This window comes from Heloderma suspectum, chromosome 2 (genome assembly GCF_057233095.1).
Source record: "Heloderma suspectum isolate Gila_16-S chromosome 2, 16-S_ref, whole genome shotgun sequence".
Classification (NCBI taxonomy): domain Eukaryota; kingdom Metazoa; phylum Chordata; class Lepidosauria; order Squamata; family Helodermatidae; genus Heloderma; species Heloderma suspectum.
Window position 1 is genome coordinate 375,493,060 of NC_139459.1, and position 23,032 is coordinate 375,516,091.

The window sequence follows — 23,032 nt, forward strand, 5'->3', positions numbered from 1 at the left end:
ATTTGCACATGTGTTTATATATATAGCCAAGGCTAAGCGGAGCTCAAGAGTGGGTGTGTGGGGGGAGTGTGTGGGGTGCTTACGTGTGTGCATAGATTACATACATAAGTATGCACTGCCCCCCCGACTTCAACTCAGACCCCAATTCAGCATTATGAAATACATCCCGCTTCTGGTTGGGCCAGTTTGTAGTCAGTCCACTTCAGCTCAGCACCAAACCTGAGTGAAGGTTTGGAAAAATGAGTCTTTATGCTTCCTGTTGACTACCATGGGAAATTAGACAAACTTTTTTCTCTGGGTCAGAACTGGATAGTAATTTCAGGAATAGTAGCCCCCTAGAAGGGGATTACACCTGGCCAATGTCAGAAAAAATAGGTGCAGGGTTCATATTTTGATTTTCTTTTAAAAGGGAACTGCCAATAACACTGTTATTCCTTGGAAGAACTGCCACAAGGGGTTTTGTGCAAGGGTGGCCTTGACATTTTGAGGTCTCCAAAAGAGGACATATTTCTCTATGTTCCCTGTGGACCATTGTTCCGGAAATTACAGACAGCCTTGAGGTGTCCCTAAGTAAGAAACCAGCAACATTTCAGAAGGATAGGTGCAGCCGTTCATGTGGAAGGGGAGTTCTCCACTTTGGAGGAGGGAGTGATTGTCTTTCCCTTCCATTCATCCCCTCCCTAATAGTTTTTGGGTAGATTTGTATGAAAATGCACAGGTCATTAGAGGAGTCCCCCAAGCAAGAACCCTGCAAAGTTTCTGAAGGATATACATGCCTGCAAATTTAGAATGACTAGAATTGATTTGCATTTCACCAATGTTAGCAGCAGGGGAACATGGGTGGGAAGGTGCTATTGCACTCATGTCGTGCTTGTGGGCTGGCCACTGTGTGAATAGAATGCTGGACTAGATGGACCTTGGTCTGATGCAGCATGGCTCTTCTTATGCTCTTAAATAGAGTGCCCCTGAGCATACGCAGAATGCTTTTCTTTCACCACTGAGCACTTACATTTTCCCCCTAACAATTCTATTCCCCTCCACGCAACCATCCCTCCTCAGCCTACCACGCTCCAGCAACTCTTCATAAAAGCAGCTGTTTCGTTTTGTGCAACTCTCCGCTACCTCTTCCTTGTTATGCACAAGCTCTCGTTGTATCTTCCTCCCCATAACTTCATTTGTGCCAACACTTCACCAGGACTCAGCCAATGAGTCCATTTTCAAAACTCAGTGAGTCTGTTTTCAAACCTAGGGCGAAGTTATGGAGAAACTCTGAGCACGTATTAAGTGCCTTTCCCTCCCTCCAAGGAAGCTAGAGTTCATGCAAAACCACCACCACCATTACCCCACAAATGACAAAAGATGCATAGGACTGAGCTGAAAGGGTAGTCAATTCATTAGCCGGAACTGGGTAGGCATTAAGCCTGCAGTACCATGCTCACAACTCAGGTCTTATGTCTGAGTAAACATGACAGAACATCAAGGTGCAAACCTCCCTGCAAAAGTAACTTGTGCTTGAAACCTGTGCATACTTTCTTGAGGGTGAGCCTCATTAAACATCATGGGGCTTCTGAGTAGGCATACATAGCATTGCACAAATGAGCAGTATTTAGCTCCCCTCCACTTAAAGTCAAATACAGTCAGAACTTCTCTTGCCCATGGAAGAGAATTCTCTTTAAGGATTCCCCAAGATATGCCCTGGGTGGAATAAAGAAGAGAAAGAAAGGATAGGATGGGATAGGTGAGGGAAGAAGAATGGTGATTGGAAATGTACACGGGGGTGGGGGGTAGAGAGAATTCCCTAAGCCAAGTGGCTCCTTTCAAAGAGGTGGTACTTCAGAGGAATTTAGGAGGCTGTGGAGGGTTTATAAGGATTGCATGTACTTAAATGAACTTTATGAGGTGAGGTGGCTGAGGGCTTTCTCTAGCTTTTAAAAAAAACTCTAGGACCTATTTAAAAGCCTCAGCAGTTCCTCGATCATGACACCACATAGTCCTAACCCTCCTTTTGGAACAATTCGAGTCCTGCAGCTATTTAGGAGAAATTAAAGTGGAGGGGGGGGGGGAGACGTTTGTGGAGGCTGATTGGATCCTTTGCTGTACTGAAGCTACTAAACTTCTGCAGAAGTGAAAGATTCCAGTTTGGGGCAGTGAAATCAGATGCTGTGTGAAATACTAGTATTTCACATGGAGCTCTTTCTTCCCTTCCATCTCCCTCTTCAAAATTTCATTGCAAGCAAGCTCCTAACAGTGGGCATGTAAGAGCAGAAAAGTAAAGGGAGAGAGGTTTTTTTGCACCTTAGAAACAAAACAAAAAACCCTACACCATAGATTAGGGATAGTGACCTCCTAATGGTCACCAATAAACACCTTCCAATTTAGATCTCTAATGCCCTGTGTGGCTTGACAGTTTTTACTTTTTATCTTAGTCTTTGAGACATGGAAGCTTTATGCATGGCTAGCACAAAAGCCACTGGACCTAACTGTCTGAAATCTGGCAGGTTCAGTTCACTCCAGAGAGGCTGCCAGGTCCCCAAATTCCATGCACTTATGTGGAAGAACAAAAAAATTACAGCTCTTTGCTTGGACAGATTTTCTTGAAAATAGCAAATTTTTCCTGTGGCTAGCACAAAAGCTACTTGGCCTGTCTGAAACTTGGCAGGTTTAATCAGCTCCATGGGAGCTACCAGGTCTCCAAATTTCATGAATTTATCATACAAACCAAAAACGTTATGGCCATTTTGTATTTTCCAATGCAAGTCCATGGGAAAATGTAAAAAAGTGACAGCACACCTTAAAAGATGCAGGGCACAGCTCAAAAAAGATCCGGGGCCTATGCCCAGGTAGGCCCTCGCTTAACGACACCCCCATGCCTTCGCTTCTTTACACTCACCCAGGTTTAGGAGGTGCTTGTCGTTAAACAGTGTTGTCCTTCTCTGATGGTGTGTATAAAAGCACTAATAGAGTAACTTGAGTGGTGCTTCCTGTAAACTGACTCTAGCCTGTGTTTATTGCCTCCGACATTAAATACTGTTGCCACACTTCGTGCATATGAGGCAACTCTGCTGTAAGTCACGTGAGCATAAGTAGATGAAGGCATGAGATACGGTTACTTGCATCCTCTCTGGAGAGACCACATGTTGCTTGTCGCAGAGACAGGAGGAGTGGCAAGAAAAAGGTAGAGGAAGGGGAGAGAGCAGGACACAGGAACGGATCTGACGAGAGATGAACAAAACAAGCGGCTCTTGATGCAACACATTCTCTATCGCCCCTAGTGCCTGGAAGCATGCGGAGCTGTGAGTAGTATCCAGCACACTTAAGGTTAAGTTTGGGGTTCCCTCCCCTGTATTCTGTTTCATGACCAGCTGTTCTAGGGCAAAGTCATTTAGGGCATCGAGAAATTCATCCCCTTTGTCCGACTGGAACATGCATTTATCCCGTCAATCTGGGGGTAACTGAAGTCACCCACTCTTACAACACTTCCTCCTTTGGAAGCCTCCCTGATTTTCTTTCCCCTCAAGGGCACCATTGAGCATGTTCCTAGTACTAAGTTAGCTGTGGAGCCTGATATTCCACCCTCAGCGCTTCTGCGGAAGAACCTGCCCCCTTCAGCTGCCCCACTCTGCTTGGCACTCCGCCCTCTTGGAGGCCCAGGGCAATGTCTGACGGTGGCCATCGCTGCGCCTTGTGGTAGCAAACTCCATGGCTTGACGCTGCGCTGTGGGAAGACGCCCTTCCTCTCATCTGTCCCGGATCTCCCACCAGTCAGCTTCATGAATGACCCCTTTGGGCTCTAGGATTATGAGAGGGAGCAAAATGTCTCCTCATCCACATTCTCCACACCGTGCATGATTTTTTACGCCTCTAGCATGTCTCCCTTCCTCAACTTTTACCCAAGCTAAACTGTCAAAGCCGTTGTAGCCTCCCCTCTTAGGGAGTTCCCCCAGCCCCGATCATTTTAGTTGCATCGCTTGAGGCGAGGCTCAGTGCCTCGCAGACTTTGGGGGCGTGGGCCCACTCACTGCTAGCACCCAGCCCCCGGGACAAAATAGTTCCTCTCCATTGCTTTCGAACAGAAGCTTCTGGAACATCGGAGTAGGTTAGCAAGGATTGTGGACTCCCACTTGTCTGACCACAAAATGACACCCTGCCACCGCCAAATCAGTGTTCAAGTACCTGGGGTTAACGGGGCGATGCTGGTGTGGACTGAGGACTGTGAGCCCCATGCCGTTCTGGTACTCCGAACAAATGCCCGGACTCGGAATTCTTTAAATTCTACATGTCCTCTTTTGCACCTGGCTCTTGCTGGCAGAACGGGGAGTTCTAGAGGAGAAAAGGAGACTGGACAAGCCCGAGGCCTGCACATCCCTGCTTCATTCATTTATTTATTCATTCATTCCACTCATTTTCACCCTTCTCCTCACACAAAAGGCCCCCAAAGCAGCTTCCAAGGATTAACAATTAGACACTTCCTGCCCTCAGGCTCACAATCTAAAAGAGACAGGAGGAAAGGGACTGGGAGGGAGGAGGAAAAAAAGCCTGATGGATTCCCACCTCTGGCTAGGCGGCCAACAAATTCTCCATCACTTTGTGACTGGAGGAAGCCATTGGAGCTATCGAGGAGGGGAGAAGGACACAGAGATCGTTTTGCAGAAAATCCTTACAAAAGGCTTTGGTGCTCCTCCCAATTTGGGTGCTTTCAGTTAGGCTGATCCTCTGATAGAAGGCCTTTCCACTGCGGAAGCATTTCAATGGTTTCTGCTGTGTGAATTCTTCGATGTGCATTAAGATTATCACACCGATGGAAGGCTTTTCTGCACTCCAGGCATTTAAATGGCTTTTTGCATGTGTGCATTCTTTCATGTGAAGTAAGGTCGTTGTCGTCATCATCATTAATTACATTCACATTGTGCCCTTTTCCAGATCACTCTGACTGAACCTCATTCCACGCTCCAGGCATTCATGTAGTTTCTCCCCTCTGCGAATTCTCTGATGGAAGGTAAAGGGTCATTCTTTCCAAACTCCAGGCCCTGATACCGTTTCTCCCCGATGTGGATTCTGTGATGTGAAGTAAGTGCATCGCCTCGAGCAAAGCCCTTTCCACACTCCAGGCACTTAAATGGTTTCTCTCCTGTGTGAATCCTTCGATGTGCAGTAAGTGTATCACTCCGACTAAAGCTCTTTCCACACTCCAGGCATTTAAATGGCTTCTCCCCTGTGTGAGTTCTTTGATGTACAGTAAATGTACCACTCCGAGCAAAGGCCTTTCCACACTCCAGGCACCAAAATGGTTTCTTCACTGAGTGCAGTCTTTGATGTGAGGTAAGCATACTATCGCAACTACAACTTTTTCCACACTCCGGGTATTTTAATGCTTTCTCCCCTGTGTGAATCCTTCGATGTGCAGTCAGTGTATCACTCCGACTAAAGCTCTTTCCACACTCCAGGCATTTAAATGGCTTCTCCCCTGTGTGAGTTCTTTCATGTGAAGTAAGCTTGCCACACTGAGTGAAGCCCTTTCCACAATCCAGGCATTTAAATGGTTTCTCGGCTGTGTGAATCCTTCGATGTGCAATCAGTGTATCACTCCGACTAAAGCTCTTTCCACACTCCAGGCATTGGAATGGCTTCTCCCCTGTGTGAGTTCTTTGATGTACAGTAAATGTACCACTCCGACCAAAGGCCTTTCCACACTCTGGGCACCGAAATGGTTTCTTCACTGAGTGTTGTCTTTGATGTGAGGTAAGTGTACTATCGCAACTAAAGGTTTTTCCACACTCCAGGCATTTTAATGCTTTCTCCCCTGTGTGAATTCTTCGATGTGCAGCGAGTTGAGCACACCGACCAAAGGCCTTTCCACATTGCAGGCATTTAAACGGCTTCTCCCCTGTGTGCAATCTCAGATGTTTTCTGAGGCTTGATCTATCACAGAAGCTTTTGCCGCACTTCAAGCATTTCTGTTGCTTTTCTCCAGGGAGGATTTCCAAATGAGCATTTAGATTTCTCTGCTCTTTCCCCTCTTGATGACTGAGTCTCTCCAAGAACACTCCCTGCCTGTCTTCTGCCTCCATCCCTTGAGGGTCAAAGGCCGCTACAGAGGGAGAAACGGAGTCCCAAATCAAGGAACAAACCTAATTAATTGCGACACAACAGAGAAGACTTACAGTCAGGGCCAGAAATATTGGAACAGGGATAACTGTTTTGGCAGTTGGCCTCTGTACACCACCACATTGAAGTTGAAAGGAAACACACCCAGATGGGAGCATAGTCCGGACTTTCAGCTGTAATTCAAGGGGTGTGAAAAAAGTGGGGCACCAACCATTCAGGAAGTACAGCCAGTGGCATACACACACACCCATCATTGGTGGCTCATAAGTAATGGAACAAACCAACATCATTTCAAACGTAAGGATCGCCTTAAATACCTGGATGAAAATCCTTTGCAGTCAATGACTGCCTGAAGTCTGGAACCCATGGACATGACCAAATGCTGAGTGTCCTCCCTCGAGATGCTTTGCCAGGCCTTTACTGCAGTTGCCTTCAGCTGCTGCTTGTTTGTGGCTCTTTCTGCCCTCAGTCTTGTCTTCAGTAAGTGAAAAGCATTCTCTGTTGGGTTGAGAGCAGGTGACTGACTTGGTCATTGAAGAACACCCCACTTCTTTGCCTGGAGATACTCTGGGGTAGCTTTTGCTGCATGTTTTGGGTCTTATCCATCTGCAATATGAAGTGGTGTCTGTTTGGCAGCATTCAGCTGAATCTGAGCAGAAAGTATAGCCCTAGACACTTCAGAATTCATCCTGCTGCTTTTATCAGCAGTCGAGCACCAGTGACCCGGTTCCATTGGTAGCCATACACGCCCATGCCATAACCCTGCCTCCACCATGTTTGACAGATGATGTGGTATGCTTTAGATCATGAGCTGTTCCTTTCCTTCTCCATACTTTTCTCTTCCCATCATTCTGGTACAAAGTAATCTTGGTTTCATCAGTCCAAAGAATCTTATTCCAGAACTGGGCAGGCTTTTGTAGGTGTTTGCTGGCAAAGGCTAATCTGGCCTTTCTGTTCTTGAGCGTTACCCGTGGTTTGCACCTTGTTGTGAAGCCTCTGTATTTACATTCATACAGCCATCTCTTGACTGTAGATGTTGACAATGACATGCCTGCCTCCGCAGGAGTGTTCTTGACCTGGCTAGATGTTGTGAAAGGGTTCCTTTTCACCATGAGCAGAATTCTGCGGTCATCCACTTTAGTTGTCTTCCGTAGTCTGCTAGGCCTTTTGCTGTTGCTGAGCTTGCCAGTTAATTCCTTCTTTTTCAGGATGTTCCAAACTGCTGTGTTGGCCACTCCCAATGTTTTTGCCATCTCTCTGATGGGTTTATATTGTTTCCTCAGCCTAATGATGGCCTCCTTCACTCGCATGGATACCTCTTTCGACCTCATGTTGGGAGTTCCCATGAACAGCTACCAAATGCAAATGTAACACTCAGAACCACCTCCAGGCCTTTTATCTGCTTGATTTGTCACGGGGTACCCAGGAAACAGGCCATACCTGGCCATGCAGCTGCTTGCCAGCCATTGGTTCCATTACTTATAAGCCACCAACGATGGGTGTGTGTGTACGCCACTGGCTGTATTTCCTGGATGGTTAGTGCTCCACTTTTGTCAAACCCCTTGAATTACAGCTGAAAGTCCTGACTTCGCTCCCATCTGGGTGTGTTTCCTTTCAACTTCAGTGTGGTGGTGTACAGAGGCCAACTGCCAAAACAGTTATCCCTGTTCCAACATTTCTGGCACTGACTGTATATAAAACCTCTGGCGCTATCCCCCCGACCCATACCCCCTTGAAGAGATCCCATAATCCTGCTGGACTGGAATAGCAGGATGAAGGCTGTTGAATCAGGCCACGAGTAGCAGAAAGTTAAACATTTCTTGGCCTTTGTAAACAAACCGGTTTTCCCAGCCCACGGAAAAAGCAAAGCTTACCTGAATATGCCACGTTTGCAAAGTTCTCCATCATGACTTGCTCGTGCAGAGTCCTTTGGCTTTGATCCAGCAGGGACCACTCCTCCTCGGTGAAATACACCGCCACCTCTTTGAAGAGCACCAAAGCCTGATGCAGGAGGAAAAAGGAAATAAAAGGGTTTCCACTCAATGACAATGGTGAGAATCTTCTAGAAGGGTGTCTAGGAGATATGAGAAACCGCCTCATGTATTTAGTTACAACACTTCTATATATACCGCTCTGTGTCTCAAACAGATTCCCAAGTGGTGAACAGTAAAAAAATAAAAACAAGAAAGAATAAAACACCGTATTAAAAATGTGTTATTTTTAAACACAGAATACCAGCAGAAACCGTGGGTGGTCAGTAAAGGAAGGCATCCCGAAATAAAGATGCTTTCAGGAGGTGTCAAAAATCATACAGTATTGGGGCCTGCCTGACCTCCAGAGGCAAGGAGTTCCAGAGAAAGGGGGCCACCATGCTGAAGGCTGTCCTCCGAGTGGACTCCAGCCAGGCCAAAGGTCCATGCGGAACCACCAGGAGCATCCCCCCAGATGACCTCATTGATGAGGCAGGTTGATAGGGGAGGAGGCGCTGCCTTAGGTATCATTGAATCATAGAATAGCAGGGTTGGGAGGGGCCTACAAGGCCATCGAGTCCAACCCCCTGCTCAGTACAGGAATCCAAGTCAGAGCATCCCTGACAGATGGCTGTCCAGCCTCGTCTTGAACGTCTCCAGTGTGGGAGAGGTAACCTGGTCCCAAGCTCTTTCAGGCTTTATATATTAGTATGAAAACCTTCAACCTGGCCTGGTAGTGCATAGCCAGCCTGTGCCATTCCCTCAGCAAAGGTGTCGCCTACTGAAAAGGGGGCCGTTCCTGACAACCGCCTAGCTGCTGCGTTCTGTGCTAATTCCAGCCACCGGACCAGCCTCAGGGGCAGCGCCACACAGGGTACACTGCAGTAGTCCAGTCTTGGGGTTCCTAGTGCCTGTGCCACTGTGGCCAAGCTATCCCTGTCCAGGAGAGGCCGCTGCTGGCGAATGAGCCCAAGCTTGCAAAAGGAATTCCGAGCCGTGACGGCCACTTCGGTCTCCAGCGACAGTGATGGGCCTAGGAGTACCCCAGACCATGAACCTCATCTTTCAGACGGAGTGAAACCCCATGAGATCAGGCAAAGAGCCTGGACTCAGGAACCAGGCACACACAGGGTTTCCGTCTTGCCAGGATTCAGCTTCAGTGTATTGGCCCATTGCTGGGTCTAGGCACTGATCCAGGACTCGCATGGCCTCTACTGATTCAGCTGCCCCAGAGGGCCAGAGCTGTGTTTCACCAGCATACTGCTGGCACTTGGCTCTAAATCCCCCAGTGACCGCTCCCGGTGGCTTCATACAGATGTTGAAAAACACTGTACCTTGCATTCGGGGTACCCTCCATCCAATCTTCCACTGACAGCACGGAGAGCTTTCAAAGTAGGCAACTTTGGCAAAGGGAAAGCAAGATTGTTTCAGGCCCAGGGAGGAGGGCAAGGGGGAGGGGTGCCCAGGCCACCCCCTGCCCACCTCCCCACTGATTTCTCCCCCTACCTGATCTGGTCGCACAGGAACCAGTTCTCCTCGACCATGAAGAAGGGATGCCTTATTCGGCATTACCGGCATTCCATTGCCTGTCAAGGAGAGAAAGGTGTTGCAAAGAATCCTTGATAGGCATTTTGGATTTTTAGCCACATTTTCTATTCCTGGTGTGGGCACCACTACGAAGTGCGTAACCAGGCAGTCGCCGTTTTGGCATCTTAACTGTTCAGTCAGTGGATCTAACGCTGCACCTCATTCAACCAAAACATGTGTTTCGTGTCTGTTGGACGTCACAGTACCTCTTTATGAAGGGGCTGTCGAGTTCAGCTGGTTGCTGGTGGTGTGACACAGCTGATCTTTGTTTTAGAAGAGGGCCTTTTCTGCTGTGGCACCCCTGTTGTGGAATGAGCTTCCTGGAGAGGCTCGCCTGGGCTTTTTCTGGGGCCAGGTGAAGAAGGTTGTTATTTTCCCAGGCATTTTAGTCTTTTACTTCTGCTGTTTGAGATCTGTTATTGTATTTTAGTATGATTACATCTTTCAATTGCTGCTAGGCTTTATTTTGGCTTTACTTTGTAGTTTTAATTGTGAATGGCTCAGAGAGCTTCAGCTATTGGGCTATATAGAAATGTTGTAAATCAATTACCAACACATAAATACATTTTAAACTCAGGCTTTGGCAATGTCCAGTTGCTTCTGTTTATTCTTCATTCATTCATGTTATTTTTATCCTGCTCCTCAGCCAAACAAGGCCCTTGGAGTGGCTTACACTCAACAGCAAAGAAGGCAGTCCGTGCCCTCAGGCTTACAATCTAAAAAAGCCAGAACACACAAGGAAGAGTCGATGAGGAGGGAAGAGGAAAAAATGAGGTTGACTGTCAGCAGGGCAGGTGGGATGGCCCTGATCCCGCCCCATCTCCTGAAGGGGGCCAATCCAACTGGAGCAGGCCCTGAGGTTCCTGTTATCTGCTCCTGCCTCTGTCCACACATTCCGTTCACACAGCAGCCAACCAGCTGCCCACAGGAAACCCACAAGCTTCATGGGAGTGCAACAGCACCCCCCTGCCCATGTTCCCCAGCCTCCGATAGAGGATGTACCATATAGCCATCAGGACTAGTAGCCATGGATAGCCTTCTCCTCCAGGAATTGGTCTAACCCCCTTCTAAAGCCATCCAAGTTGGTGGCCATCGCTACATCTTCAGGTAGCACATTCTGTAGTTTAATTGTGCGCTGGGTGAAGAAGTCCTTGCTTTTAGCTGTCCTGAATCTCCCACCAATCAGCTTCATGGGATGACCCCTTTGGGTTCTGGGATTATGGGACAGGGAGAAAAATGTCTCCCTGTCCGCGTTCTCCACACCGTGTATAATTTTGTAGACCTCTCTCATGTCTCCCCTTCCTCACCTCTTCTCTAAGCTAAACAGTCCCAGCTGTTGTAACCTTCCCCCATAGGGGAATTGCTCCAGCTCGTGGATCATTTTCTGCCCTTTTACCAAGTGTTTAATATCCCTGTTGAGGTCTAGTGACCAGAACCATACCCAGTACCATAGTGTGGTTGCACCATAATTCGGTTCACAAACGCTCATACATTAGGAATAAACGCCTGTTTTTAAGGTGCCACAAAGTCATCATTATTATTAATAATTAATTACATTCACATTGTGCCCTTTTCCAGATCACTCTGACTGAACCTCATTCCACACTCCAGCTGTTCATATCGTTTCTCACCTGTGCGAATTCTCTGGTGGCAGGTAAGGGGGTCACACTTACTGAAGCTCTTTCGAAACTCCAGGCATTGATACAGTTTCTCCTTTGTGTGGATTCTGTGATGTGACGTAAGTGCATCACTCCGGGCAAAGGCCTTTCCACACTCCAGGCATTTAAACGGTTTCTCCCCTGTGTGAGTTCTTTGATGTGAAGTAAGGTTTCCACCCTGAGTGAAGCTCTTTCCACACTCCAGGCACGTAAATGGCTTCTCCCCCGTGTGGATTCTTTGATGTATAGTAAATGTACCACGCTGAGCAAAGGCCTTTCCACACTCTGGGCACTGAAATGGTTTCTTCACTGAGTGTAGTCTTTTATGTGAACGAAGCGTACTATTGCAACTGAAGGTTTTTCCACACTCTAGGCATTTTAATGCTTTCTCCCCTGTGTGCATTCTTCGATGTGCAGTGAGTTGAGCACACCGACCGAAGGCCTTTCCACATTGCAGGCATTTAAACGGCTTCTCCTCTGTGTGCAGTCTCAGATGTTTTCTGAGGCTTGATCTATCACAGAAGCTTTTGCCACACTTTGAGCATTTGTCTTGCTTTTCTCCTGGGAGGATTTCCAAATAAGCATTTAGATTTCTCTGCTCTTTCCCCTCTTGATGACTGAGTCTCTCCAAGAACACTCCCTGCCCGTCTTCTGCCTCCATCCCTTGCAGGTCAAAAGCCGCTACAGAGGGAGAAACGGGGTCCCAAATCAAGGAACAAAACTAATTCATTGTGACACAACACAAAAGACCTTTATAAAACCTCTGGCGCTATGCCCCCGACCCATACCCCTTTGAAGAGATCCCATAATCCTGCTGGACTGGAATAGCAGGATGAAGGCTGTTGAATCAGGCCACGAGTAGCAGAAAGTTAAACATTTCTTGGCCTTTGTAAACAAACCGGTTTTCCCAAACCATGGAAAAAGCAAAGCTTACCCGAATATGCCACACTTGCAAAATTCTGCATCATGACTTGCTCGTGCAGAGCCCTTTGGCTTCGACCCAGCAGGGACCACTCCTCCTCGACGAAATACACCGCCACCTCTTTGAAGAGCACCAAAGCCTGATGCAAGAGGAGGAGAAAAGAGGAAATAATAGGGTTTCCACTCAATGACAATGGTGCGAATCCTCAAGAAGGGTGTCTAGGAGACAAAGGGAACTGCCTTACGTATTTAGTTACAACACTTCTATATATACCGCTGTGTGTCTCAAACAGATTCCCAAGTGGTGAACAGTAAAAAATAAAAACATGAAAAAATAAAACACCGTATTAAAAATGTGTTATTTTTAAACTGAACAACAACAACCAGTAGAAACCGTGGGTGGTCAGTAAAGGAAGGCATCCCAAAATAAAGATGCTTTCAGAAGGTGCCAAAAATCATACAGTACTGGGGCCTGCCTGACCTCCAGAGGCAAGGAGTTCCAGAGAAGGGGGCCACCATGCCAAAGGCTGTCCTCCGGGAGGACTCCAGTCGGGCCAAAGGTCCATGCGGAACCACCAGGAGCATCCCCCCAGATGACCTCAGTGACGAGGCAGGTTGATAGGGGAGGAGGCGCTGCCTTAGGTAACTTGGCCCCAAGCTCTTTCGGGCTTTATATATTAGTACAAAGACCTTCACTCTGGCCTGGTAGTGCATAGCCGGCCAGTGCCGTTCCCTCAGCAAAGGTGTTGCATGCTGAAAAGGGGCAGTTCCTGACACCCGCCTAGTGCTGTGGTCTGCACAAGCTCCTGGACTAAGCAACCGCTCCCCCACAGGGCTTCCGTCCTGCCAGGATTCATCTTCAGTTTATAGGCTCTCATCCTATAAGATGAGACTTGTCAAAAACAAGTCCTACCAGACATGATATCCTGATGAGCTAACTAGCTCAAAGTGGGCTAGATGAAACAATGATCCGGTGGATCCACAGTTGGCTACAGAATCGAAGAGTGCTTATCAATGGGACCTTCTCAAACTGGGGAGAGGTAACGAGTGGGGTACCGCAGGGCTCGGTCCTGGGCCCAGTGCTCTTCAACATTTTTATTAATGACTTGGAGGAGGAGGTGCAGGGAATGCTGATCAAATTTGCAGATGACACAAAATTGGGAGGGATAGCTAATACTTTGGAAGACAGAAACAAAATTCAAAGTGATCTGGATAGACTGGAGCGCTGGGCAGAAAACAACAGAATGACATTTAATAGGGACAAATGCCAAGTTCTGCACCTAGGAAAAAGAAACCAAATGCACAGTTACAAGATGGGGGATACGTGGCTCAACCACACTACAAGCGAGAAGGATCTTGGAATTGTTGTCGATCACAAGCTGAATATGAGCCAACAATGTGACGTGGCTGCAAAAAAGGCAAATGCTCTTTTGGGCTGCATTCATAGAAGCATCGCTTCCAAATCCCGGGAAGTACTAGTTCCCCTCTACTCAGCACTGGTTAGGCCTCATCTGGAGTACTGTGTCCAGTTCTGGGCACCACCCTTTAAGAAGGATGCAGACAAACTGGAGAGGGTTCAGAGAAGGGCAACAAAGATGATCAGGGGACTGGAAACAAAGCCCTATGAAGAGAGACTGAAAGAACTGGGCATGTTTAGCCTGGAGAAGAGAAGACTGAGGGGAGAGATGATAGCACTCTTCAAGTCCTTGAAAGGTTGTAACAGAGAAGGAGGCCAGGATCTCTTCTTGATCATCCCAGAATGCAGGAGATGGAATCATGGGCTCAAGTGACAGGAAGCCAGATTCCGGCTCAACATCAGGAAAAATGTCCTGTTCGAGCAATACGACAATGGAACCAATGACCTAGGGAGGTGGTGGGCTCTCCCACGCTGGAAGCCTTCAAGATGAGGCTGGACAGCCATTTGTCAAGGATGCTCTGACTTGGATTCCTGCATTGAGCAGGGGGTTGGACTCGATGGCCTTGTAGGCCCCTTCCAACCCTACTATTCTATGATTCTATCCAGCCCATTGCTGAGTGTCGGCACTGATGCAGGACTTGGACGGCCTCACCACTTGGCCCCAAATCCCCTACTGACCGCTCCCAGCAGCTTCATATACACGCTGACCAACACTGTACCCCACGGAACCACATAGCTCAATGTCAAGGGGCCGAGGAGCATCTTGCCAAGCGACTCGCTGAAATCGGCATCAAAGGAATGACCAGAACCACTGTCACTCAGCGCCTCCAGTGCCCATCCCATGGAATCAACGCAGGAGGATACCAGGGCCGATGCTATCGAAAGCTGATGAGAAGCATAGAATCATAGAGTCGTAGGGCTGGAAGGGGCCTACAAGACCATCGGCTCCAACCCCCTGCTCAAGGCAGGAAACCAGGTCAGAGCATCCCCGGCAGATGGCTGTCCAGCCTCGTCTTGAATGCCCAAGTGCGGGAGAGCCCACCACCTCCCCGGCTCCACTGTCTATTGCTCTAGCAGGAAGGGGTTCCTGATGTTCAGCCGGAATCTGGCTTCCTGTGACTCGAGCCCATTATTTTGCTTGTTTGGCTAATTTTGCAATCACGCTTTCTGCACCTGTTATCACTGTGTAGTAAGGTATTTCAAAATTAGAAATGGTGTGCTCCTCCGCAAACGTGTTTCCCGCCCTCCCTAAATAGCCGTTCTGCCTCCTCATCTCTCCTCCTCCCTCCAGTAATCTCGACTCCGTTCGGCTGGGCTGAAACACGGATCCCTTTTACTCGTTATTCCCCAGATTTGGACCTGGGGGGTCAGCCAGGTCACGCAGAGGAGGGGAAGGGGGCGCGCCTGGGAGGGGGCGCGGGGTGGCGGAAGCAGCGCGGACACAGAGCCGGGGAGAAGCAGGGGAGGGGAAGGGGGAAGGGGCGGCCAGGGGGCGGGGGGGAGGCGGTGGAAGGGGATGGGGCGGAGGGCTCGGCGGGGGCCGCCAGCCCGGGCGGGGGGCCCGAAGGAGACTCACCTCCGCCCCTGCCGCCCCCCGGAGCTCCGCGCAGCCCCGCACGAGTCCCGGCCGGAGGAGCCCGCGCCTGCGCGCCAGGGCCCAGCCAGTGGGAGCGCGGGGGCGGGGCTCCGGCGGCTCACCTGGCCGAGGCCCCGCCCACAGGCTCCCGGGACGCGCCGGCGCTGTCGAGGGGGCGCAGGCGGGGCGCTGAGCCGCACAGCTGCGGCTCCCGAGCGAAGGGGGACACTGGGATGGGGGAAAGAACGTGTGAAAGCGCCACGCGTGTCCGCCTGCGTGCAGGACGTGACACCAGCGCAGCGCCAGGATCCGTCCTGCAGCAGCCGCGCGCTGGACGGGGCGGCAATGGGGCGACGTTGACCCCCGGTGGAACCAGAAATCCAGAGCCGTCAGCCCACTATGTGCTCGTTCGTTGCTTGGATTAGGGCCCCGCCTTCTGCCCAGAAAAATGGCGCGCAAGGCGGCTCACCGTCGTCCATAAGGCTGGATTAAGAAGTCATACAACAATGCAAGAAAACTTGGGGGTGGCACCAGCTTTTCCCCAACCCGGTGCTCTCCAGATGTTCTGGACTACAACTCCCAGCATCTCTGGCCATGGGCCATGCTGGCTGGGGCCGATGGGGCTTGAATTCCCCGTTGGCGCTAAGAAAACTCCCCCAACCCATGTAGTGCAATACCTCGACTAGGCCAGCTCAAAGATCACCAAAACTGTGCCAGCTTTTGACATCTCCAGCACTCTTCAGCAAGGAGGATGTCACAGAAAGCAGGTCGTGGCGGGGGAGAGGAGGGGGAAGGCGAGCAACGGCTTACGGGCTTGTGGTCAGGAAGTTGGCCTTGTAGGCCCCTTCCAACCCTACTATTCTGATTCTATAAGTCTGCATAGGCAGCGCCCTCGGGAGATATGGAGGGGGCTTTGCATTCAAACTGGGCTGCACCAGGTGATGTGATGGTTTCGTGTTTCAGTGGCCCTAGGACCACTGGGAAGAAGAAAGCAGCAGACAACAGTTGATCCTCCATTTTGGAAAATATTGGAGAGTATTCCATGTTACTCCTATACAGAGTAGACCCATTGAAATGAAGGCGGTTTAAGTTCACAATGAACTTCAGTCCCATTGAATGGAATGGGCCTACCCTACATAGGATATGCATGGAATACTGATAAAATCCAGGCATTAATGCAAAACTGCCTCCCATCCTGGGTGGCCCAGTTTTCTTAATTGGTGGACAACAGAAATAACAATCAATTAGGAAGTCCTGATATTAGCAAAGCTGGAGACATATTCGATGTTGTGCTAGTTTTTTAAAAAAGTCAACAGAAGCCAAATTGGGTAGTTTTACCTAGTAGTTGGAGGGGATGAACCCTCAGAGAATAAGGTCCCAGCAACAGATCTGGAGATCCTGAAAGTTTGCGCTATAAGATTACACTATGCTGTTACACTGTAGTAATCAAAGATTCCCAGGGCACCCATCACAAAAGCAGGGAAGCCACAAGCAAGCGGTGGCCAGGGGAAGGGATGGGGACCTGTGGCGAACCCCAGAGGGCTGGATGGGGGCCTGGGCCTGAGGCTCCTCCCCCCCGCCTTTCACAAAGGATCTAATTCCCCCAAACATTTCCCCCTGTCAGGAGTGTGTCTGGGGCCCCAAAGCCTCCCCTGCTACATCTCCTGCCCCGCCCCGACCCATAGGAGAGGCAAGAGCATTGGAGGTTTCTGCAGGGACTGGGAGGGGGCACCTTGTTGGATACGAGGAGCCCGGTATTGTCACCCACAGCACTTCTGTGGAAGAATCTGCCCCTTTCGGGGGTTCTAGCCTGCTTGGCCCTTTGCCCTCTTTGATGTCCAGGGCAACATCTGATGGTGGCCATCACTGAGTCTTGTGGTAGCAAATAGGCAATAGTTTAACTCTGCGCTATCTGAAGCCCTTCCTTCTTTTTAATCAATTTTTATTGTGAATTTTAACTAAACAAAACAAAGACACCAACAAAAAACATCCCCCCAATTAAAAATATAACATAGTCTAAAATCCTCACTTTCAAATATTACAATATTCTAAGGAGAAAAGAAGAGGAAAAAATAGGTTACTCATAAACCTCAGTAAAAGCAGACCAGATATCCGAATATAAGTCTATTTGCAAGTTACGCCTATACACCACTCTTTCAAATGTTGCTGATGTTGTTAAGTCTTCAATCCATTGCATTGTAGGCGGTGACCTTTTATCCTTCCAGTATTGTAATATCAGTCTTTTAGCAATCAGAAGGGAGCGAAGGATCCATTTACGCTGACCATGTGTCACATTCCAAAACACAGGTAAGTAATCCAATTCTTTCCCATTCTTATATCTGGATTTCCCCATAAAGTCAATTTGGCATGGGAAAATCGGTCAAAGTGTAATTGGCATGACATATGCCACGCATTACACTGTCTGCCTCAGTGTACCGAGAACCTAATGCCATCCATTTAAAGAGATGCTCCAGACAAGAAGATTCCAACACTGACCAAGGTGGAAAATCACATGTGAGTAGAAAAGACCAACATTTAGTACAGGTCAGCAAATATCCCCAAAGGTATTAATTGGAAGTTGCATGCTTTTCAAAGATATTCTTGGTGGAAAGGGACCCCCCCCCCCCATTTGTGAAACAAAGCATTAAGGTTTTGAAAAAATAAGCCAGGTATAAGTATAGGGATCCCACATATAACAGAAATCATTCGAGGAATAGTATTCATCTTAAGTGTACTAACCTTACCCCATATACTCAACTTTAACGATGCCCGTCTATTTATATCTCGCAAAATATCATGAATCAACGTATTTCAATTTAAACTAATTGTTTGAGGTATATCTCTAGGGATAACTATTCCCAAGGAAGAAATAGACTCTGGGCACCACCGAAACTGCCAATTGGCTAGTACACTAGAGTATATCCTATCTCCAATTGGCATTGTTTCCGACTTTGAACAATTAATTGAATAACCAGACAATTTACCAAAAGTATTAATCAATTTCATCAAAGCCGGAACCGACGACTGGAGTTTCGAGATAAACAACAAAAGATCATCAGCATAAAGGCTAATTTTAACTTCTAAACCAAAATGGACAAATCCATGGAGAATACTATTTTGTCTAATAGCACACGCCAGGGATTCCAAACGCAAGTTGAATATCATTGGGGAAAGTGGACAATCTTGTCTGGTGCCCTACCCAAGTAAAAAAAGAGCTGAAAACAAACAGTCATTACTCTCGCTCTTGGAGCTGGCTATAGGATTTTAACCCATTTCAGAAATTCTACAGGAAAACCAAAATTAGTCAATATGGTAAAAATAAATTTCCAATGAATTTTGTCGAAGGCTTTTTCTGCACCCAAGAAAATGATGGCCGCCTGATCAGTTCTTTCAGAGTTTAAAGCAACTAGATCAACGAATAATCTAAGATTCTCAGCCCCCTGTCTGTCTTTAATAAATCCCACCTGGTCCGATCTAACCATTGTGGCCACAACTTGTTGCAATGTATTGGCCAAGATTGCTGTTAATAGTTTGATATCTACATCAAGTAATGATATAGGTTGATCGTTAGCACAATAAGTATGATCCTTGCCAGGCTTGGGAATCCCGGTAATATAAGCGTCATTTAATGATGAAGAATGGGAGCTCGCCTCAAAAATGTGGTTATAGAGGCGATACAACTTTGAGGCTGGAAAACGTTTTATACCACTCAACTGGGAATCCATCTGGACTGGGTGATTTTCCAGTCTTCATTTTCATTACCGCATTCATAATGTCCTCTAGATGCAGAGGAGCTAAAAGGACCTGTTGTTGTGAAGAATCTAAACAGGGAAGATCGGTCTGAGAAAGAAAAGCTTCCATATCTTGCTCTGGTATCTTATTACCAGTAGCTCTTGAGAAACGTTGTGCTGTGGGGGAAGTGGCAAACTGAGTTATAAGACATTTCAGCTTCTTGTTTAAAAACATCAGTTGAGTTTTTGAAAGTTCCTTTTGATGAGAAGCATAAGAGATCATTCCTTTTATCTGTCCTGATTCTACCACCAATCAGCTTCAGGGGATGACCAGTTTGGGTTCAGCAAGGATTTCGGACTCCCAGTTGTTTAACCACAAAATGACACCCTGCCACCACCAAAGCAGAGTGTTCAAGCACTTGGGGTAACCGGGGGGGGGGGATTTTGGTGTAGAAGGAGGATGGTGAGCCCCATTCTGCTCTGGTACTGAACAAATTCCTGGACTCGGAATTCTTTAAATTTTACATGTCACCTTTTGTACCAGGCTCTGGCTGGCGGAACTTGGGAGGTCTAGGCGGGAAAAAGAGACTGGACAAGCCTGAGGCCTGCACATCCCTGCCTTATTCATTTATCTAGTCATTCCACTCATTTTCACCCTTCTCCTCACACAAAAGGCCCCCACAGCAGCTTCCAAGGATTTACAATTAGACACTTCCTGCCCTCAGGCTCACAATCTAGAAGAGACAGGAGGAAAGGGACTGGGAGGGAGGAGGGAAAAATGCCTGATGATGGCGCTGGATTCCCACCTCTGGCTGGGAGATAAATAAATTCTCCATCGCTTTGTGATTGAAGGAAGCCCCTGGAGCTACTGTTGATCCCAGAGGAGGGGAGCAGGACACAGATCGTTTTGCAGAACATTCTTACAAAAGGTTTTGGAGCTCCTCCCAATTTAAATGTGTTTACATATGTGTGCATGATGTGATCTCTGTTGAAATATGCACTCTGCCTGTATGCACCATTAGTAGCGGTCACGGGATTCTCCCCTTCGTAGATTCTTTGACGTGAGGTTAGGCGACTTTCCAAACTTCGAGCGTTTAAACGGTTCCCCCCTCCGTGTGAATTCTTTGATGTGAAGTAAGCCCATCACTCTGACTGAAGCTCATTCCGCACTCCCGACATTCATATGGTTTCTCCCCTGTGTGAATTCTCTGATGGCAGGTAAGGTGGGCACACTTACTGAAGCTCGTTCTACACTCCTGGGATTTATACGGTTTCTCGCCTGTGTGGTTTCTGTGATGTGAAGTAAGTTCTCCATTCCGACTGAAAGTCTTTCCGCACTCCAGGCATTTAAAGGGTTTCTCTCCTGTGTGAATTCTTTGATGTGAAGCAAGATTATCACGCCGAGTGAAGGCCTTTCCACACTCCAGGCATTTAAAAGGTTTCTCCCCTGTGTGGATTCTTTGATGTACAGTAAGGTGTCCATTCTGAATGAAGCTCTTTCCACACTCTGGGCACTTAAATGGTTTCTCCCCTGCGTGAAATCTCAGGTGTTTTATAAGGGTTGTTTCTTCCCAGAACCTCTTCTTACATTCTGAGCATTTAAATCGTTTTGTCTCCATGTGAATTCTTTGATGGGAAGTTAGGCTTCGCCTCCGACGGAAGGCCTTTGCACACTCCAGGCATTTAAATGGTTTCTCCCCTGTGTGAATCATTCTATGTGCAGTAAGTGTATCCCTCTGACTAAAGCTCTTTCCACACTCCAGGCATATAAATGGTTTCTCTCCTGTGTGAATCCTTTGATGTGCAGTAAATTTAGCACTCCGGTTGAAGGCCTTTCCACACTCCAGGCATTTAAATGGTTTCTCCGCTGTGTGAATTCTCTGATGATTTATAAGGGTTGCTCCATCACCAAAGCCCTTCTTACACTCTGAGCATTTAAATGGTTTAATCTCCACGTGAATGTTTTTGTGGGAAGTAAGGTATGCCCTCTGACTGAAGGCCTTTCCACACTGGAAACATTTAAATGGTTTCTCTCCTGTGTGAATTCTTCGATGTGCAGTAAGTTTATCACACCGACGGAAAGCCTTTCCACATTCCAGGCATTTAAATGGCTTCTCCCCTGTGTGAGTTCTTTGATGTGAAATAAGGTTTCCCCTCCGTCTAAAGGCCATTCCACACTGCAGGCAGTTAAATGGCTTCTCCCCTGTGTGGATTATCAGATGTTTGCTGAAGCTTGATTTATCATAGAAGCTTTTGCCACACTTTGAGCATTTCTGTTGCTTTTCTCCTGGGAGGATTTCCAAATGAGCGTTTAGATTTCTCTGCTCTTTCCCCTCTTGATGACCGACTCTCTCTGAGAATAATCCATGTCCGTCTTCTGCCTTGATCTCTTGTACGACACAGGTCACTACAGAGAGAGAAACGGAGTCCCAAATCAGGGAACGAACCTAATTCATTGCAACACAACAAAAAAGACTTATACAAAACCTCTGGCGCTATCTCCCGCCCCACAAACCCTCTTGAAGAGATCCCATAATCCTGCTGGACTGGAATAGCAGGAAGAAGGCTGTTGAATCAGGCCACGAGAAGCAGAAGATGCTAAACATTTCTTAGCCTCCATAAATAAACCAGTTTTCCCAGCCCACGGAAAAAGCAAAGCTTACCCAAACAGGCCACATTTGCAAAATTCTCCATCATGACTTGCTCGTGCAGAGCCCTTTGGCTTCGATCTAGCAGGGACCACTCCTCCTCGGCAAAATACACCGCCACCTCTTTGAAGAGCACCAAAGCCTGATGCAAGAGGAGGAGAAAAAAGGAAATAATAGGGTTTCCACTCAATGACAATGGTGCGAATCCTCAAGAAGGGTGTCTAGGAGATGTAACTAAATACATAAGGCGGTTTCTCACAACACTTACATCCTGCTCTGCTGGTCAGTAAAGGAAGGCATCCCGAAATAAAGATTTTTCAGCAGGTGTCGAAAATCATACAGTATTGGGGCCTGCCTGATTTCCAGAGACAAAGAGTTCCACAGAAACAGGGCCACCACACCGAAGGCTCTTCTCTAGGAGGACTCCAGTGGGGCCAAAGGTACGTGTCAAACCACTGAAGCATATTCTCCGATGACCTCAGTGATGGGGCAGGTTGAAACCCAGATGGGAGTGGGTCGAGATCATCGGTATCCTGCAATGGCCGCTGGTCCTTCTAGCCCAGTGTTGTCGACCCTGACTGGCAGCTCCTTTCCTAGCCACGCAACCAAGAGATGCCAGGGGTCAAACCTGGGACATTCTGCAGGCACGGCAGGGGCACTATCACTGGGCTCTGGCCCCTGCCAGCTCCGCCTCAGGGACTCAGTCCTCCATTGACTGCAACTTCCTTAAGGGAAAGCAAGAGATCCTTTCAAGCCCAGTGAGGAGGGCAAAGGGGAGAGGTGCCCAGGCCGCCCCCTGCCCATCTCCCCGATTTCTCCCCCTACCTGATCTAGTCGCACTGGAACCATTCCTCCTCCACCGTGAAGAAGGGACGACTTATTCGGCATTACCGGCACCCCATCGCCTGTGAAGGAGAGGAAGGGGCCGCAAAGCATCCTTGATGGGCATTTTGGATTTTCATGCACATTTCACATTTCCAGTGTGTGGGGCGGGGGGGGGGGGGACTCTCCCCTCGTTGGCCACTGAGGTGGCTGGATTGCGCCCGTGAAACTGAAGGACAGTTGAAACCCCGAGACTTTTGCAAAACGGGAGAGGATGCAGAGGACCAGCCACTCTGCCCGTGTGGCGCTCGAGAAGGGTTGGATGTTTCATTAGCCCCAGCCAGGGCTGCCATAGGTGGGGGATGATGGGCGTTGCAGTCCTCCAACATCTAAAGCACAGGCCCCACCCTTTTTGGACCCGTGGGCACTTCGGGGAAGGGGAGGACCTGCTGTGGGCACCACCACAAAATGCCGAACCAGTGGGTCGCCGTTTTGGCGTCTTAACTGTCCAGTCAGTGGATCGAAGGCTGCGGCCGATTCTGCAGAGACGTTTGTTCCATGGCTGTTGGGCGTCACGGTACCTCTTTACGAAGTGGC

General features: G+C 48.3%; 3 protein-coding genes across 3 annotated transcripts in view; all 3 read right to left on the reverse strand.

Annotated features, from left to right (window-relative positions):
- LOC146356229 (uncharacterized) overlaps positions 1 to 9,653 on the reverse strand; it is a 36,504-nt gene extending 26,851 nt beyond the window's left edge. The window contains exons 1-4 of the mRNA XM_084830044.1: positions 9,582 to 9,653; positions 7,980 to 8,106; positions 4,992 to 6,088; positions 4,762 to 4,873 (exon numbers count right to left, since the gene is read on the reverse strand). Coding sequence (XP_084686170.1) covers positions 4,762 to 4,873; positions 4,992 to 6,088; positions 7,980 to 8,106; positions 9,582 to 9,653 — 1,408 coding nt within the window. The remainder of the gene's footprint in view (positions 1 to 4,761; positions 4,874 to 4,991; positions 6,089 to 7,979; positions 8,107 to 9,581) is intronic.
- LOC146356228 (zinc finger protein 202-like) overlaps positions 1 to 14,970 on the reverse strand; it is a 56,594-nt gene extending 41,624 nt beyond the window's left edge. Inside the window, exon 1 of the mRNA XM_084831742.1 lies at positions 14,832 to 14,970. The gene's annotated coding sequence lies outside the window, so the exon portion shown is untranslated. The remainder of the gene's footprint in view (positions 1 to 14,831) is intronic.
- On the reverse strand, positions 11,220 to 22,504 carry LOC146356230 (uncharacterized). The gene is made up of 4 exons (XM_084830045.1): positions 22,439 to 22,504; positions 21,629 to 21,755; positions 20,080 to 21,372; positions 11,220 to 11,884 (listed from the first exon to the last, which is right to left on the reverse strand). Exons 1-4 carry the CDS (start codon positions 22,499 to 22,501, stop codon positions 11,220 to 11,222), a joined length of 2,148 nt encoding a protein of 715 aa, XP_084686171.1. The 5' UTR covers positions 22,502 to 22,504.
- Between the last annotated feature and the right edge of the window lie 528 nt (positions 22,505 to 23,032).